This window comes from Peromyscus maniculatus, chromosome 19 (assembly GCF_049852395.1).
Source record: "Peromyscus maniculatus bairdii isolate BWxNUB_F1_BW_parent chromosome 19, HU_Pman_BW_mat_3.1, whole genome shotgun sequence".
Taxonomy (NCBI): domain Eukaryota; kingdom Metazoa; phylum Chordata; class Mammalia; order Rodentia; family Cricetidae; genus Peromyscus; species Peromyscus maniculatus.
In genome coordinates this window covers 66,452,778-66,469,552 of record NC_134870.1, presented here as the reverse complement: position 1 = coordinate 66,469,552, position 16,775 = coordinate 66,452,778, and the positions used below count along the sequence as shown (strand labels likewise).

The window sequence follows — 16,775 nt, the reverse complement described above, 5'->3', positions numbered from 1 at the left end:
GAACTTGCTTCCTGGAGGGGGAAAAATCGCTAATTACATTAGAATATTGGGCAACACCCAGTTTTCAAGTACTCACGGCACTTAGATGATAACGGAAAGAAAGAAAACACTAACAGACAGCTCGGTCCTCCTGGAGACTGGAAAGTCATTCCTACGCTGTCTCCAGGTCACAAGGGAGCTGCATGCCACCTGAACAGTCGGGTGCTGGGGGTCGGGGGCAGGAAAGGAAGAAGCAATGCAAGGTGACATTCTAGGCTGGCTCCTTAGCACCACAGCCAAGGGTGTGAGTGATGCCAGACGGATTTAAATTTACGACCCCCGGAGAAAGCAAAGGCAGGCCAATCTAGGAAGTATGTCTTACTGATCAGCTGCTGAAATCACAGACCAAAGCTGCCGCTTTAGTGAGAAGCTTGCAAGCCTGATGGTAGGGTAGACTGTTGCACTGTGCTGGCCCCTCCCATCCCATGCTGCTGGTTGTTCATGGACAATGTACCACAGTCATATTCCGTTGGGAACTCTGTTGGGACCCAGCACTCTGTAATTCTGCACCACATACTACTAACTTAGTAAGCCTAGTAAGAGCTCACATGCCGGCGGGAGAATGCCCAGGTGTCAAGCTACTTCTTTAAAATGAAGGCCAAGTTCTCAGCCATGTTAGTGCACACAGGCAGGGCCACCACTCTAAAAAGGGAGGTCCAAAGGCACTGTGTGCTGGCCACATCTCTAGCAGAAATGATGCCTGGGAGGGGGGGAAAGGGCTGTTCCTCAGCTAGGACACCTACAACTCAACACCATGCCACTGTAAAGTTCATTACAAACTCTTCTCAACCTCCCCATTTGTCACTGAACGAAGCACTGAGATTACACAATGAAATCCTAACCAACAGAGACTCTCAGCAGAAAGACGCTCCTAGAACACAAGGAGTAAAGAGCTTCCAACAGCCCACCTTGACTCTCTTCATATCCAGAACTTGTACCATATGCATATTCACGTGTAAACTTCCTTCTTGAAAAATTATGTTCTATAGCTAAATAATCCATTCATTATTTGTATACATTTAACATGATCCACCACAGAGAATGGAAGGATGAATATTTTATTTTAAAAAGTTTTAATTTCTTTCAGTATTTACATTTAGCCAGCTGCACAGATCCAACAGAGTGGATAATGTGTCAGCCAAGCGAACAAGATTTCTTAGCCTAATTAGACCAAATGTATGTGGATAAGGAGAGGAGTGGGGAGCCTGGAAGGACTTACTTGCTACTCCTGACGCCAGTCCGTACAGCAGTCCTCCCCCATCCGACTGCGGAGGGAAAACGTGGGTTCCGGGCGGAGGTGGCTTTTCTTGTCTGATGAAGTTGTAAAGTAAGGTTTTCACAAGTTTGCTGGTGTAGGGAAGACTATACAGAAAGGAGAGAAAACAATCAGACTCCTGTGCACGAGAGTCACCCAATCCTGCATAACATCACGGGAGTACACGTCATTAATACTCCCCAAGGAATACGGCAGCATCACTGAGCACGCGACTCAAGCCTCGACCTTAGCGTTGCCTCTTACCACGCCAGAAGGCACGAATCAAATCATCACAATGCAAGCACCTGTTACCTTGTTTGTAGTTTACATAGAACTGCAGTGGATAAAACAGTACAGCAGGCGCTTGAAGGAGCCTGAGATGATGCTCCAGGTGTAACCATGGCAACCATGGCAGGGGGAGGAGCACAGTGAAGACCACACTCTTCTCTGCCGGCCACATCCTCCACTCATCCCACTCGGCAAACACTCTACCCACAGCCATGTTCCCAGAACTACTGCATAACTTCACCAAAACTAACTTATTTCAAGGACTTGCTTGATTTAAAGCTTTCTGAGCCGGGTGGTGGTGGCGGCGCACGCCTTTAGTCCCAGCACTCGGGAGGCAGAGCCCGGTGGATCTCTGTGAGTTCGAGGCCAGCCTGGGCTACCAAGTGAGTTCCAGGAAAGGCGCAAAGCTACACAGAGAAACCCTGTCTCGAAAAACCAAAAAACCAAAAAAACCAAAAAAAAAAAAAAAAAGCTTTCTGAAAATGATGTCAACAGAAGGTAGGATGCTGTGTTTACTCCAAGTATTTTTATCCATATTCCCCTAAGTGTCTGCTAAGGGGCACAGCCCCGAAGCCCAGCACGTGTTTAGCATATAATAAGTAGATACTTACTAAATGAGCACAGTGGAGAGACTGCTGGAATAGTCTAAACAAAACGTGACAGGACACAGATCACAGAAGTCGGTCCTTCGAATTCGAAAGCACCACATCCTCAGAGTCTGTATCCACTATTTCAGCCAGTCACAAATTGAAAATACCCAAGAAAATAAAAATCTTATCTATACTGAACTTTACTCCTTATTATTCTCCAAACAATGCAGTATATCAGTTATTTACAAAGCATTCACATTGCATTAGGAACTATACATCATCTAGACAGCATCTAGAGTACACAGGAGGATGTACCCAGGTTATGTACTGTATGTTTTAGGGTCTTGCGGGGTTTGGTATCCTTAGTCGGCTCCCTGCTGATACTAAGGGACAATTGTAGATTTAAAGGAACTAGTAAAAAGAAGATGATGGTTCAGGAACAATTTGAATAAGCAAAGAGGACTTGATAACTGTTCACAGAGAAAGGATAAGAAAAAGAGAGAAGATATCACGCTAGTCTACAAGGCAACAATTAGAGGCACTATTGAATCTGGGGGACAAGACAGACAGGCAGGACCAAGTGGACAGACAGACAGGACAGAGTGGACAAGAGCCAGAATCTGGCCTTGTGTTGTGTGGGATCACAACAGCAGCACAACCAAGAGAAACGTCAGGTGAGAAGACAATGCTAGAAATAACGGAGCAGGCATCACAGTGGTTTGTAAAACAACATACCATGGACCTTGCATCAAATACTTGTGACTGATGCTCTGTCGCAAAACCTCCTTGTGGAAGAGCTGGCAGGAAAGGAAGACGACCATTGCTGAGATGGCCTCCACTGATATCTCGTACGTGATGTCTCTGAAGACGGGGGAAACAGAATCATCATCAGTCTGGAAGACTAAAACACTGCTCTTTCCACATCAACTGTACATTTAAAAAGTCAAGTCTACAGCTTCAAATTTTTCAAGTTATTGGAAAAAAAAAAAACACAGCACAAAACTTAAGTCAAGTTAGGCATGCCTTGAATCCCAGCACTCAGGAGACAGAGGCAGGTGGATCTCTATGAGTTTCAGACCAGCCTGGTCTACATAGCCAGTTCTAGGACAGCCAAGGCTACAAAAAGAAACCCTGTCTCAAATAAACTAAAAAACTAAAGTTAATTAATTAATTAATTAAGTCAAGCCAACATATTAAGCCCATTCATTCGCAGTCATTAGTTCTTATATGTAGACCTGGTATCCCATTATTTTCCTCCTTTCCAGTTTCCATGTCCTACTAGTCTTGGTGTATGGTAAGAAGAACAGGGTTCTGCTTTACCCTCTATGCTTATCCCTAACACGCATACAGACACGAGGCACATACACACACCCAGGGGGGCGTGGAGGGGAGCAAATAAATAAATAGTATAAAAAAGCACGGTTGTCCACATCTATACTCTCAACAATGACATTTCCTGAATTACTGCTATAAATTATCTTGTGTGTATTTCTTAATCCCCCCGCCCACCTTTTTGAGACAAGGTTTCTCTGCGTATCCCTGGCTGTCCTGAAATTCACTCTGTGGACCAGGCTGGCCTTGAACTCAGAGATCCGCCTGCCTCTGCCTCCCAGGGCTGGGATTAAAGGTGTGTACCACCATGCCAGGCTATTTCTCATTCCTGGAATTGGATGAAAAACAAGTTGAACACAAACAACTCACTTGTGAAGGCACAGGTGACCAGATAGGATTCTACTCACAGTAATCATTATTTAAGTTGCTCAAACCTGTCTGAAGAAGCTCTAGAGACCTTGCAGCAGCTGCTCTAAGGCTGAAGACACAGGGTGACCCCAGGCCTGATCTACCTGCAGACCCCCACTGACATCCCTGAAGTGTGTGTGTGGGGGGGGGGGGGGTCCCTGCACCTGAGCTGTCCCTGCATAGGTCTCACCCAGTCCCTGAACCACCCTTAATGGGCTCCAGTTCTCCACTGAATGGTGCCCCAACAGAAGTCAAATCGTCAGCTAAAGGTGCACTGAACAATTCCAATGCAGCCAGGGCACGAAGGGAAGTGGGGTGGGGGGAGGAGACAGCAGAGACGTGAATAGAACCTGAAGTCCCTACTTGCCAAAGGAATTCCAGAAAGCTGACAGGTATCAGAGCAAAGGTCCTCAGATTTCAGGGAAGCTTTAATACTGGTGTCTGCCAGGAACCAAGGTTCTGATACCACTGCCAGCCCAGGACATTTGTAAGGCTAAGGGTCCCTCTACACAAGACTGGCATGGGGCTGTGACACTAGAGGGCGCCACCTGCCACTGCTTCCATCGGCCTGAAATTGCCACCTGCTGCTGTCACACAGAGGGACAGGAACCAAGGCTGCTGGAGTATCTTAGCTTGCCTGCCCACTACCCCATCTGGGTAGGTCAGAAAAACCCTTAGGTAGCTCAGCTCTCATAAGGGGGAGACAAGAGTACCACTCCAAATGTGATGCCAGCTTGATCTTCATAGAAAGTTCCAGGCCATCCAGGGCTATACGGCAACACACTCTTTTAAAACAAAAAACAACAACAACAACAAAAAAAAAAGACCTAGCATGTGCTGGTACAGAGCAAAAGAGAAAAGAATGATTGAACACAGCAAAATCTATAGCTGTTGAATTCTCTATGGAACCCAAGAGAGCCTCCAGCTCATAATCCTGCCTCCGCCCTCCTCTCCCCACCTCACTATGATGGAATTAAAAAACTGCCACCACTCCCAGAGGAAAAGTACTTAAACAAAGACTACCAGTGGCTACTCACCGTATTTAGGAGAGAGTCCCTAACTGACCCTCCAGCACCCCAAGACTTGTAACAGAGCGCCCTAACTTCCTTCCTGCAGCATCGCCTCTGTTCTTGCCCCTTCACTGAAGCCAGCTTGAGAGGCCCACTTGGATACCTAAGCACGTGCCCAGCTCAGGGCCTCACATCTGCCCTTTCCTGCTGAGACTGCTCTCCATCAGACGGGAGGCAACAGGGCTCCACCTCCGATTCCAATGAGGTTTGCATTTAAATGGCTGATATATAAGAAACACACCCGTGTACTCTGGGCCAATGCACCACAACCACATTACTCCTTCTGCGCTGGCTTTTATATCCTAGCATCATTATGTATCCACTCTTCTCCTCAGTCCTAGCCTACAGCTAGAACTTTATGTCCTGTTAGTATTTTATCCCCAGTACACAAAAAGAGCTGACAAGAAGTGATCATGGGTTTGTTGAATGGTCATCTCTAGTATGCTCACAGTTAGAGAGACAAATTATTACGATTTTGTGTTACCAAAACAAAATTTCACTGGTGAACAAAAAATATCTCAAACTCTCAGCTTCCAAATACTATTTCATAATCCAGCATTCTGTATAAAAATTCACTAGACTCCTGGGGACACAGTAACAGAACTAACAGCAACAGCAAAAATAATTTATTCCATGAAGCAAGGCTGAGGCAAGGCAGCCTATGCCCTCATTTAATCCATTTTTTACCATAAATAGTACTAAAAAGGACTAAAGCAGAGATTCTCAACCTTCCTGATGCTGAAAGCCTTTAATACAATTAGTTCCTCATGCTGTGGTGCCCTAAACCATAAAATTATTTTTGTTGCTATTTCATAACTGTAATTTAGCCACTGTTATGAATTATAATGTAAATATCTAATATGCACCCCTGTGAAAGGGTCGTCCACCCCCAAAGGGGTCACAACCCACAGGTTGAGAGCCACTGGACTAGTTTTTTGTTTGTTTGTTTGTTTGCTTTTTTTTTGTTTTTGTTTTAACTCTGCATCAAAATAATTAGTCCAAATCTAAGTTTTGCCCAGCTAGTGGGGGAAAAAAAATCTCTGGAGCAAACAGAAAAATCTTTAGAACAGCCATTAAAGAAACAGGATTTAAGAATACATACAGCCAAAATGCAACGATGTCAATTACTGCTTCCTAGTCACATGTTCCCCTGCTTCTCCCAAAGCTTTGAGGAGCCTCCAAGTCCATTAATGGACAAGAACTTGCCGCTGGCCCCAGATGTCTGACTTTGCAACCACTCAAAAGCCAGCTGATCACATGTTGGCTCTTTCCTGGGAATCACTTTAGCTAGGCTGCTGCCACAGTGTCTTGAAAGCAGCATCCTAACTGGACACAATGAAAACGAGTTAGTGTAAGATTTCTTCTTTTCTTTCCCACTCACTTTACTGGATAGTTAGAAGATAAAACATGATGCTGGTGTGCACAAGACAGCAAGGGCTGTTAGTAAGAGGGCCAACTACAGGTACCTTCAACTGTGTCAAAACAGAGATAATGAAAGCAAAAAGTGTGATGTTAATGGGCTGCTTATACCGGCTGCTCGGTATTGAGACCACAGCTTGTGCTAAAGGTGAAAAAACACACTACACCACAACAAAATGTGCTGTCAGTTCAAACAATTAGCAGTTGCCAGTTTGGGGACAGATAAAATATTGCATTTGTGTATTTGCCACTTTCTACTATCTTCAGAATGCTAGAAAACCTACCCGAGGCAGCCAGGAGTCTTCCTAGCAATGCAGAGAGAATTGTTGTGGGATAATCTTTTTGTATACTATAAAGATGTTTCTCTGCCAAGGCACCTTGTCATTGGTTTAATAAAGAGCTGAATGGCCAATAGATAGGCAGGAGCTGATAGGCAGGACTTCCGGGAAGAGATAGGAACTCTGGGAAGAAAACAGGCAGAATTCACCAGCCAGACACAGAGGAAGTGGGATACATGGTCCTAAGCAGCGGTAAAGAGCCATGTGGCGGAATGTAGATCACTATAAATGGGTTAATTTAAGTTTTAAAAGCTAGTTGGGAACAAGCCTAAGCTAAGGCCCAGCTTTCATAATTACTATAAATGTCCGGGTTGTTTGGGAGCTGGCAGTACAAAGAAAGTCCAACTACAGGGAATCTCTCTTATTTTTTTAATGGTCTAGGATCTTTGCCTTTCCATTCACATTTAAGAATCAGATATTCTTTCTCTCTCTCTCTCTCTCTCTCTCTCTCTCTCTCTCTCTCTCTCTCTCTCTCTCTCTCTCCCTCCCTCCCTCCCTCCCTCCCTCCCTCTCTCTCTCTCTGTATGTGTGTGTACATATGTATGTAGATATCCTAATACAAGTTTGGCATGGTGACACACACCTACAAATCCACACTAGGAGAGAAAAGGGAGGATAATTGTGAACTCAAACTAAGCAATGAGCTACACAGTGAGTTCAAAGCTTGTTTTTTAAAAAAGTAATAACAATCCTGATACAAATGTGGTTAACTAACTCCATAGATTAAACTGCTCTGATGTCATTTCCTACTTTAACTTTAGATAATGCCAAAAAGAAAAAAAAAGGAACTTGAGGTAATGCTAAATTTCTATGGTAACAAAATTTAAAATATTAATTGAGCTATTTTAAAGGACAAATCACCAGGGAAATGAGTCCAAGAGGCCAATACTTGAAAGAAACCAAAATTCTACCATGCTGAGTGGAATGATTTTTCAAAATTGAAAAATGCTTTATGCCAACAGCTCTTTCTTGTTTTGAGTCCTTGTATAATCTTCAGAAGATTTTCATCACACAATTGCCAAAGCAAAGTCAACTTTAGAGAGCCGAAGGAAGCACTACTTGGGCTGCCATATTTTCCCAAGAACTTTCCACCATCTGGTCTGGAAACGTCCGAGAACAAACTACTGCTGGAGCAAGTTACTAATTTCATGTGAGAAAGAGAAGACAGGAGCCATGACCTTGTACTGCTCTGCTGGGCAGAGTGGGGCACTTGGACATAGACAAAAGCCATCATGAAATGGTGTTAGTGTTGGCTCAGGGCAAAGTTAATGAACACAGAAGGAAAAACATGCTCCTTGGACTTACTGTTGGTAAGAAACCTGATGGTACGGTAAATGGAACATAAGTTTAATAAAAACAACTGACAAGTTCAAATGATTAAGATGAAAATGTAGAAATAGCTATTTGAGCCAACAAGGATATTTCAAAAGGAGAGAATAAAAAATGGTATTATATAATTCAGATGCTGGCATGGTGGTAATACTTTGTGCCAGGGATTAAACCCAGGGTCATCTCTCTTAAGTGTGTACTCTGCCGTGAACTAAGTCTCCAGACCCTATATAACAGTCTCATCAGGAGTTAGATCTAACCTGGTTTCAGAACTGCCATTCATTACCTTCATCAACCACCTTAGACGTTATCTCTATACCCCACAAAAATTTAGGGGACAAGCCTCAGAAACACAAGCATTTATTCTACAATTTTTACAGTTTTTCAAAGAACTACTACTATATAGATGTAACTCCACTGAATGTTTAAAATACAGCCACCAATCATCTTAAAACAAAGTTCAACACTCACACTAAAGCAGATCTAGCTGGCCTTGGAGGCATCTTCTAAAAACCTATCTATTAGGAAGCTGAGAAAGGAAGATCACAAATTCCAGGCCAGGCTGAGCCACACAGTGAAACACAGTCTTGTTGGAAACGGAGATGAGGTAAAGAGATCTCAACCTCACTACTCACAACCAAATACAAAGGGACACCTCTTGGCCAGAATTACTTCTCCTTCTGACTTGAGGAACTGAAGAGAGTCATTTCCTGGATAGTCTCTTTTGGATTTTTAATGGGCTCATAAAGTTCGTACAGATTCATGGGATGTGGTGATATTTTTGACATGTAGAAAATGTGTAATGATCAAATGATTACTGTATCACCTCAGACATTTATTACTTCCTAGAAACATTAAAATTGCCTCTTCCTCACTATGCTAAAGAATACTAGGACAGACCACTGTATGTTTTCACTCCTTAGCTTCTTCACTCTTCCCTGCCCCCTCCCTCCTAGCCTCTGGGAATCACTACTCTCTCATTTTTTTAAAAAAAAGACTTATTTATTTACTATGTACACAGTGTTCTGCCTGCATGCTACAAAAGGGCACCAGATCTCATTGTAAATGGTTGTAAACCACCATGTGGTTGCTGGGAATTGAACTCAGGACCTCTGGAAGAGCAGCCAGTGCTCTTAACCTCTGAGCCATCTCCCCAGCCCCACTGCTCTCTAATTGTGTAAGAGCAATTTAAGAATAATAATTTAAACAGCAAAAAGGTACAGCAGGGGAACTACAAGGAGGCAGAAGGAAAGAGACAGTCATCTGGGCAGACATAAATAAAAAGCTCAGTGAATTAAGAAATCCTGGTGTGCGTTTCCATTAGTACACATAAAAAAAGAAATGCTTGGGTATAAACCTAACAGAATATGTACTATGAAAAAGAACCACAACATTGATGGATGGGCTCGACTGACTGCACTAATTAAGAACAGAGAGAGCAAAGCCACAGGTAAGAAGAAACTACTGGATAATGAACAATCGGCTCCCCGAGAATCCCTGCAATGAACAGCTTGGAGAGCTACTCTCTAGACCCAGGCAACTCGACCCTGGGCTGAACCATTTGCAAAGTGAACTACATGCATTTGGAGGTCTTTTCCAAGTGGCAGATCACCTCTATTAGCTGCTATCTTATTTGTGAAATCAAGAGTTGTGAAGATGGACCCCAGGAGCATGCTCAGTATGCACAGGATCACTAGCTACACTCTCAGCTCTACTGAGGCCTGGGGTCACACTGACAGCAGCCAGCAAGAGAACGGATTTAAAACTTATTCCTGGGTCCAGAAATAGTGATTTTTTTTTCTGCTACAAAATATATCCCATACCTCTTAACAATAATCATTTAAAGCATTTGGGGGGGGGGGAGTTAAACATCTATCTTGCAAAACCAATACTATACTTTGGTCAGATTTTTTTTTTCAATAACAGGTCTTAAATTTTACATACTAAAATTTTTAACTGGGATTCCCTAACCCAACTTGCCATCATAAATTTTCTAACAACAACAACAAAACCCTCCTGTGGGCTACAGAGATGGATCAGCAGCTAAGTGCTGCTTGTGCAGAAGGGCTGAGTCCGGTCCCCAGGACCCATGTTGAGCAGCTCCCAACCACCTCTAACGCCAGCTCCACCGAATCCAACCCAACACTTTCTTCTACACTCCATGGTGCCTGGACACAGGCACACATACCCAACACACATATTAAAGGAATAAATCTCTTTTCTTATTCATTTATTTTTGTGTGTATAAGTGGTTTGTCTGCATATATGTCTATGCACCATCTGATATATATATATAAAATCTCAAGTTTGCTTATGATTATGATTATTATGCTTTTAATGTCTTAAATCCTTAATTCATCCAGAAAGCCATGCTAGGTTTTAATGTGTAGCACTTAAGCTGGTTGTGGTGGCGCACGCCGGTAGGATTTGCTGAAGGAGGCAGAGGCAGGAGGATCACGAATTCGAGGCCAGCCTGGGCTACACATTTTAAAAAATAAAGAAAAATTTAAAAAAAAAAATGTATAGCACTTAAGATTTAAAGGCTGATTTGCTTAAGCCAGTCCCTGCTCTCCACCAAAGCTGGCTTTACAAGTGTTTGTGAATCAACATGCAGGGCTCAAGCCATTATCCCCAGAGTTACCTCCTTCACCCCAACCATGGGCGTCTCAATGCCTTCATTCTTATTGACAACTAGAGACTTCATGAGGGAACCACTTACAAGCCAGGCCCAGTACCTCATGCCTTTAATCCCATCAACTGAAAGGCAAAAGCAAGAGGACCTCTTTGAATTCTAGGCTAGCCTGGTCTATACAACAGTTTCAGGCTAGCCAGGGCTACACAGTAAGTCCCTGCCTCAAAAACAAAGAAACCTATCCATTATTTTCACTGTCAGCAGAAAACATCTGCAATACTCAGATTTTCATAATTCAATATATCTAAAGACAATATATCTGGGCAAATATCACACTGCAGAAATCCTGTTGGTGTACTGGATTTTACAGTCTAGACGGTCAGTTTCAAACTTCCTTAAATCCCAAAGTGGGGCTGAGAGGAAAAGCCTACACTTTGTTGTATCTTGATCCGGACTCGGAAACACAACTCAGGCTAGTCCTCTAACACGCCTGTCTTTCAAACGACACAGCTCTTCCAGCTCCAATTTTCCAGGCTTTGCTTTCAATTTTAATAGTAGAGCGATTTAATAGAGTCTCATAAGAAAAGATGTAAGCTAGTTTGAATTACTCTACATGGCTACTAAAATTAGATTTCTAATGGTTCTCCTGCTAATCCAACACAGGTAAGCAACTGTAGAGCATTACAGCTAAACTGATGATGCTCGGGGGTTGAGGGCTCTTCCCGTTTTCATCTCAGTATCCACCTTAAGTTGCAAGCTGGTCTCAGACTCTGCAGCTCGGTTGGGGTAGAAGAAACACAGAGTAGTTGCTTCCACATGGCAACTGTAACCAAGACAAACTTTCCTGTAAGATGGAGTTCCAAGGACATTAAATCATAAGAAATTGTTTCAGCAGCTGGTTAGAGCTGAGTATACATAACACAAGACATCTGGCTGCCTGTGCATTTTCAGTTCATTTAAAAAGTATAAACACATTAAAACACTGAATGTTTGATAGACTGCAACACTGTCTGCTTGCTCCCCTCCACAGCTGTTGCAGTCACTGTAGTCACAGCCTATTTGTTATCTAAACATACCGACTACTTCCATCTCCGTAACTTCGACATAACCTGATCAATAAAGGCCCAAGGACTGTGTACATTCGACTGTTGGTACTTGGCAATGAAAACAAATGCTATTAAAAGCCAAATTTTTTGGTTGTTTCAGACTGAGTCTCACTACGTAGCCTAGGTTGGTCTGGAACTCATTATGTAGCTCGGGCTGACCATAAATTCATCATCTTCTTGCCTTAGCCTCCCAAGTGCTAGGGTTATAGGCATATGTCACCAGACCTCGTTAAAATATAATTTTAAAAATTAGATCAGAAACATAAAAACATCTAGCTTAACATGATTAGGAAGGAGCAGACACTATATGGGTTCCCTACCTTCATGGTAATATACATAACAGAAGCCTAACCACAGCAGCTTAACCAGGACAGGAATTTGTTTTGTCGTGTAAGAAGAATTACAGACGAGACACCGAGGACTCATAGCAATATTCCTAATAGCCCCTGTTCCTAGGACACTAGTCTTTGCAAGTGACACTCTTATCCATAGTTCAGGGCAGTGCACAAAACAAAGGACTTGAAATGCACATGCTCTGTGAGGTGACAAGGCCTGCTCACGTGTCACTGCAGGGTACAGAGTTACCGACACATCTGGGAACTGTAAGCTGGGCTTACACTGCCACCCTAAGCAACATCAAAGGTCTATTCAAAACAAAAAGGAGAGAGAGGACCGGCAGACGTGTGAGCAGTGCTGTGTATCACGAGACATTCTGGTGGGAAGCATCCCCCGTGTCCTTCCCTGGCAGGAAGTCTACTTGTCTCAGCTCGCCTTCTAGGCTGCACAAGTGAACACCAGAGCATGACGAGGCGTGGCGCATCTCACTTCTCCATCTCTAATCAAACTATGGATTCACGTACACTATCCCCAGGAGCCTATCTGCTCCCAAATACTTGTCTTTTCTTTCCCAGCCAGAGGCAAAGGACCCGTTTCTGACCACATCCCTCTGTGTTTCAGACAAGCCGGAGGAAGTTCTTTATCTAAAAACGAATTCCTTCACCGGCTGGAGGTACAGGCCAGCTGGGAGAGTGCACACTTAGCACGCCTGCGTCCGTCTCCAGGACCACACAGCTGGGTGTGGTAACACAGACGTGTGGTCTCGGCACGCAGAGGCAGAAGCAAGGGGAAATGTTCCAGGTCAGGGCCGCAGAGACAGCTCAGCAGTTAAGAGCACTGGCTGTTCTTCCAGAGGATTCAGGTTCAATACCTAGCACCCACCTTAGCGGCTCACAACCTCCTAGAACTCTAGTTCCAGGGAATCCAACATCCTCTTCCAGTCTCCTCAGGCAACACACACACATGGTACACAGACATACATGCAGGCAACACACTCATACATATAAAATAAAAAATTTTTTTTTAATAAAGTTCAAGGTCATCTTCAGCTACACAGTGAGTTCAAGGGCAGCCTGGGATACACGAGACCCTGTCTAATCAATAAATGTAATTCCTTTAAAATATGTTCTCTGGGACCAGAGATGAATCAGGTGAAGGGGCTTACCACTAGCCTGATGACCTGAGTTCAATCCCCAGGACCTCATGGTAAACGGAGAGAACTTACTCCCATGGTTATCCTCTGACTTCCACACATGCGCTATGGTACATACATGCCCACACACATGGATGCATGAGCATGTAAATACACACACACACAATAAATAAGTGGACACGTGTATTTTAAAAAATAATCAGGGGCTGGAGCAATGGCTCAGAGGTTAAGAGCACTGGCTGCTCTTCCGGAGGTCCTGAGTTCAATTCCTAGCAACCACATGGTGACTCACAACCATCTGTAATGAAATCTGGTGCCCTCTTCTGGTGTGTAGGCAAAAATGCAGGCAGAACACTGTATACATAAAAAATAAATCTAAAAAAAATAGTAATAATAATCAATTATACATTCTCATCCCAGCTACTCAACACAGATGAAGTTAGAGGACTGAGATTTGACACCAGCAAGGCAAACATAAAAGATTTTGTCTCGGGGTTGAGGATTTAGCTCAGTGGTAGAGCGTTTGGCTAGCAAGCGCAAGGCCCTGGGTTCGGTTCTCAGCTTGGGGAGCGGGGAGATTTTGTCTCAGCCATGGGGTGGGGGTTTGGGGGTGGGCGAGTGGGGCACACACCTTTAATCCCAGCACTTGGGAGGCAGAGGCAGGTGGATCTCTCTGAGTTTGAGGCCAGCCTGGTCTACAAAGCAAGTTCCATGACAGCCAGGGCTACACAGAGAAACACTATCTCAAAAAACAAAAAAGATTTTGTCTCAAACATCAACCAATTTTGTAAATCCTCAAAAGTAATAAAATTGCTTCTTCAGGGGTGGAAGAATGTCATAGATATTACAAAGGTTCATGGCCTTCCAAGGGGCCACAGTACATAAATAGGCAGTCAGCATGTGAAGGAAGACAATGAGGAAAGAGATGCCTAACGAAGGATTCTGGGGGGGCATCAGTGTTGATAGGGGTGGTAAACAAGTACTTTTTATACACATAGGAACAGCACTGAGCTGCACTGATTGAAACCCAGTCTATTTTCATCATGAGAAGTCCAGGGTGGGGGAAGGGGAACGGCAGTTGTTGACTTCGGTTCAGCAGCTCAGTGACATCAAAGCAAACTTCCTATGAGACAATTGGCCCATGGTGCCGGGACGGGCACGCAACTCAAAGACCTTGTCTGCAGCCCAGGATACAGGAAAAAGCTGTCGAAAGGAAAACCAGACACTTCTTCATTGAGTAAGTTCCCTGTGAAGAACTTTACTCGGGAGTCTCACTGGAGGACCTTCCCAACTACATCTCAAGGAACTCACCTAGCTTCAGGGAACACTGGAAAGAAATCTACCCTGTCTAAACAGTCACAAAACAAAACCGAGAAGCCAGGGGGAAAGAGAATGCTCTGCAGTCAGTTCACTTTCCCCACCACACAGACTGGATTCTACTCGCTTCTCTCAGACTGCTTCCAGCGACCCTGGAGATCTCTTCTTACCGAGTTAATGGAATTCTGGACCAGCCAAGTGTTAACAGTACTGAAGGACTTATTCATCCTCCTTTAACATGAAATTCGTGTTTGATGGTGGTGGTTTGAATGAGAAAGCACCCCTCCCTAACCTCAAATATATCAGAATGCTTTGTCCCCAGTTGCTGGAACTGTTTGGGAAGGGTCGGGAGGTATAGCCTTGTTGGAAGAGATGTGTTGCTGGGAGGGAGCTTCGAGCTTTGAAAAGCCCACACCATTCCCAGTTAGTTCTCTCTCTACCTTGTAGTTGTTGTCTTAACATGTGAGCTCCCAGCTCCTGCTCCAGCACCATGCCTGGCTGCTCCCACACTCCCTGCCTGGATGGTTATGAGCACTACTAACCTCTGGAACCATGGCCCCAAAATGAAATGCTTTTCTTCTAATACATTGCCTTGCTGATGGTGTTTTATCACAGCAACAGAAAAGTAAGCAAGACAGGTGGACACAGTCTACATATTGCCAGGGAACAGAGATAAAAGAATTACATGGGTGTATAATCCTTTTTTTTGTTTTGTTTTGTTTTGTTTTTTTTTTTTTTTTTCGAGACAGGGTTTCTCTGTGTAGCTTTGCGCCTTTCCTGGGACTCACTTGGTAGTCCAGGCTGGCCTTGAACTCACAGAGATCCACCTGGCTCTACCTCCCGAGTGCTGGGATTAAAGGCGTGCGCCACCACCGCCCGGCTGGGTGTATAATCCTTAAACAAAATACAAGAAGGCACAAGCTCTTCAACGCGAGGCTTGGGAAAAGTTAGCAGATCCTGGATTAGGATCCTCAGCACCCACATCAAATCCCAGTGTGGTGGCACAAGCCTTCAACCCCAGTGCTAGCACAGATCCCGGGGGCTTGCTGGCCAGCCAGTATAGCCATGACAAAGACGTTCAGGTTCCTTAAAAGACTCTGTTTCAGAAAACAAGGGGAGCCGGGCAGAGTGGCGCCCACCTCTAATCCCAGCACGCGGGAGGCAGAGGCAAGCAGATCTCTGTGAGTTTGAAGCCAGCCTGGTCCACACAGAAAGTTTTAGGCTAACCAGAGTTACAAGGTGAGACCCTGTCTCAAGAAAGAAAAAAGAAAAGAAGATGAGGGGAGAGTGATTGAGGAAGACACCCAACATTGACTAGTGGCCTCTGCACATCGCACGCACATCACACACACACACACACACACACACACACACACACACACACACACACACCCTCTTCAGCACAATCAATTGTCATTTTCAGTCCACCATGAAGATGACGCCTGGCTTAGGCAGAACTTACAAGAGTGGAGTGTCAGTGATTAACTGCACCAAGCTGCAGAGCAATTCTTCCAGAAGATCTTCAGAGTTAGAACCTAGGAAGACACACAAAACTTCATTTGACGAGGTAGACCACAGATGCAATTACTTAGATGGAAAGTTTGCATTTCTAATAAGTAAGAAAAATATTATTACATATATCCAAACACTATCTTGACCTCTAAATAAATTCCAGATCATGAGCAAGTCAGCACCTAATACAACCTTAACAACACCACATATAAGGGGTTTTTCCCTTCGTATTATTGTGTGTGTGCATGCCACAGCACTTGTGTGGATGTAAGAGGACCACTCTGGCATTGGTTTTGCCTTTCTGCCTTTAGGTGAGTTTCGGGCTCATCAGGCGTGCATGGTGATGCCAAGCAGTTTTTCCTGCTCAACTGTCCCACTGGCCCTATTTTGGTTTTCTTTAAGGTTGGGGTCTTATTATGTAGGCCTCAACTGGTCAGGCCTTTGCCTCAGCCTCCCCCAAAATTCTGAGATTACAAGGATGTACTGCCACCCCTAGCTGCTTGAATATTCTTAAGGCCCCTACAGGCCAGTAATTTTCAAATTTTTTACACTTTGCAGTTTCCTTTGATGAATTTTTATATTTAAGTCAAATATGCAAAATAACTTTTTTACAAAGATGCTTTAGCTGACTGACTTGAAGCAAAGATATTT

The 16,775-nt window shown here is 44.0% G+C and overlaps 1 protein-coding gene across 6 annotated transcripts in view; it reads right to left on the bottom strand.

The window, feature by feature from the left end:
* Dym (dymeclin) overlaps positions 1–16,775 on the bottom strand; it is a 283,454-nt gene that overhangs the window by 220,636 nt on the left and 46,043 nt on the right. For all 6 annotated transcript variants that reach the window (XM_076555514.1, XM_076555516.1, XM_015992663.3 and 3 more), the window contains exons 6-8: positions 16,075–16,147; positions 2,908–3,033; positions 1,259–1,401 (exon numbers count right to left, since the gene is read on the bottom strand). In XM_076555514.1, coding sequence (XP_076411629.1) covers positions 1,259–1,401; positions 2,908–3,033; positions 16,075–16,147 — 342 coding nt within the window. The remainder of the gene's footprint in view (positions 1–1,258; positions 1,402–2,907; positions 3,034–16,074; positions 16,148–16,775) is intronic.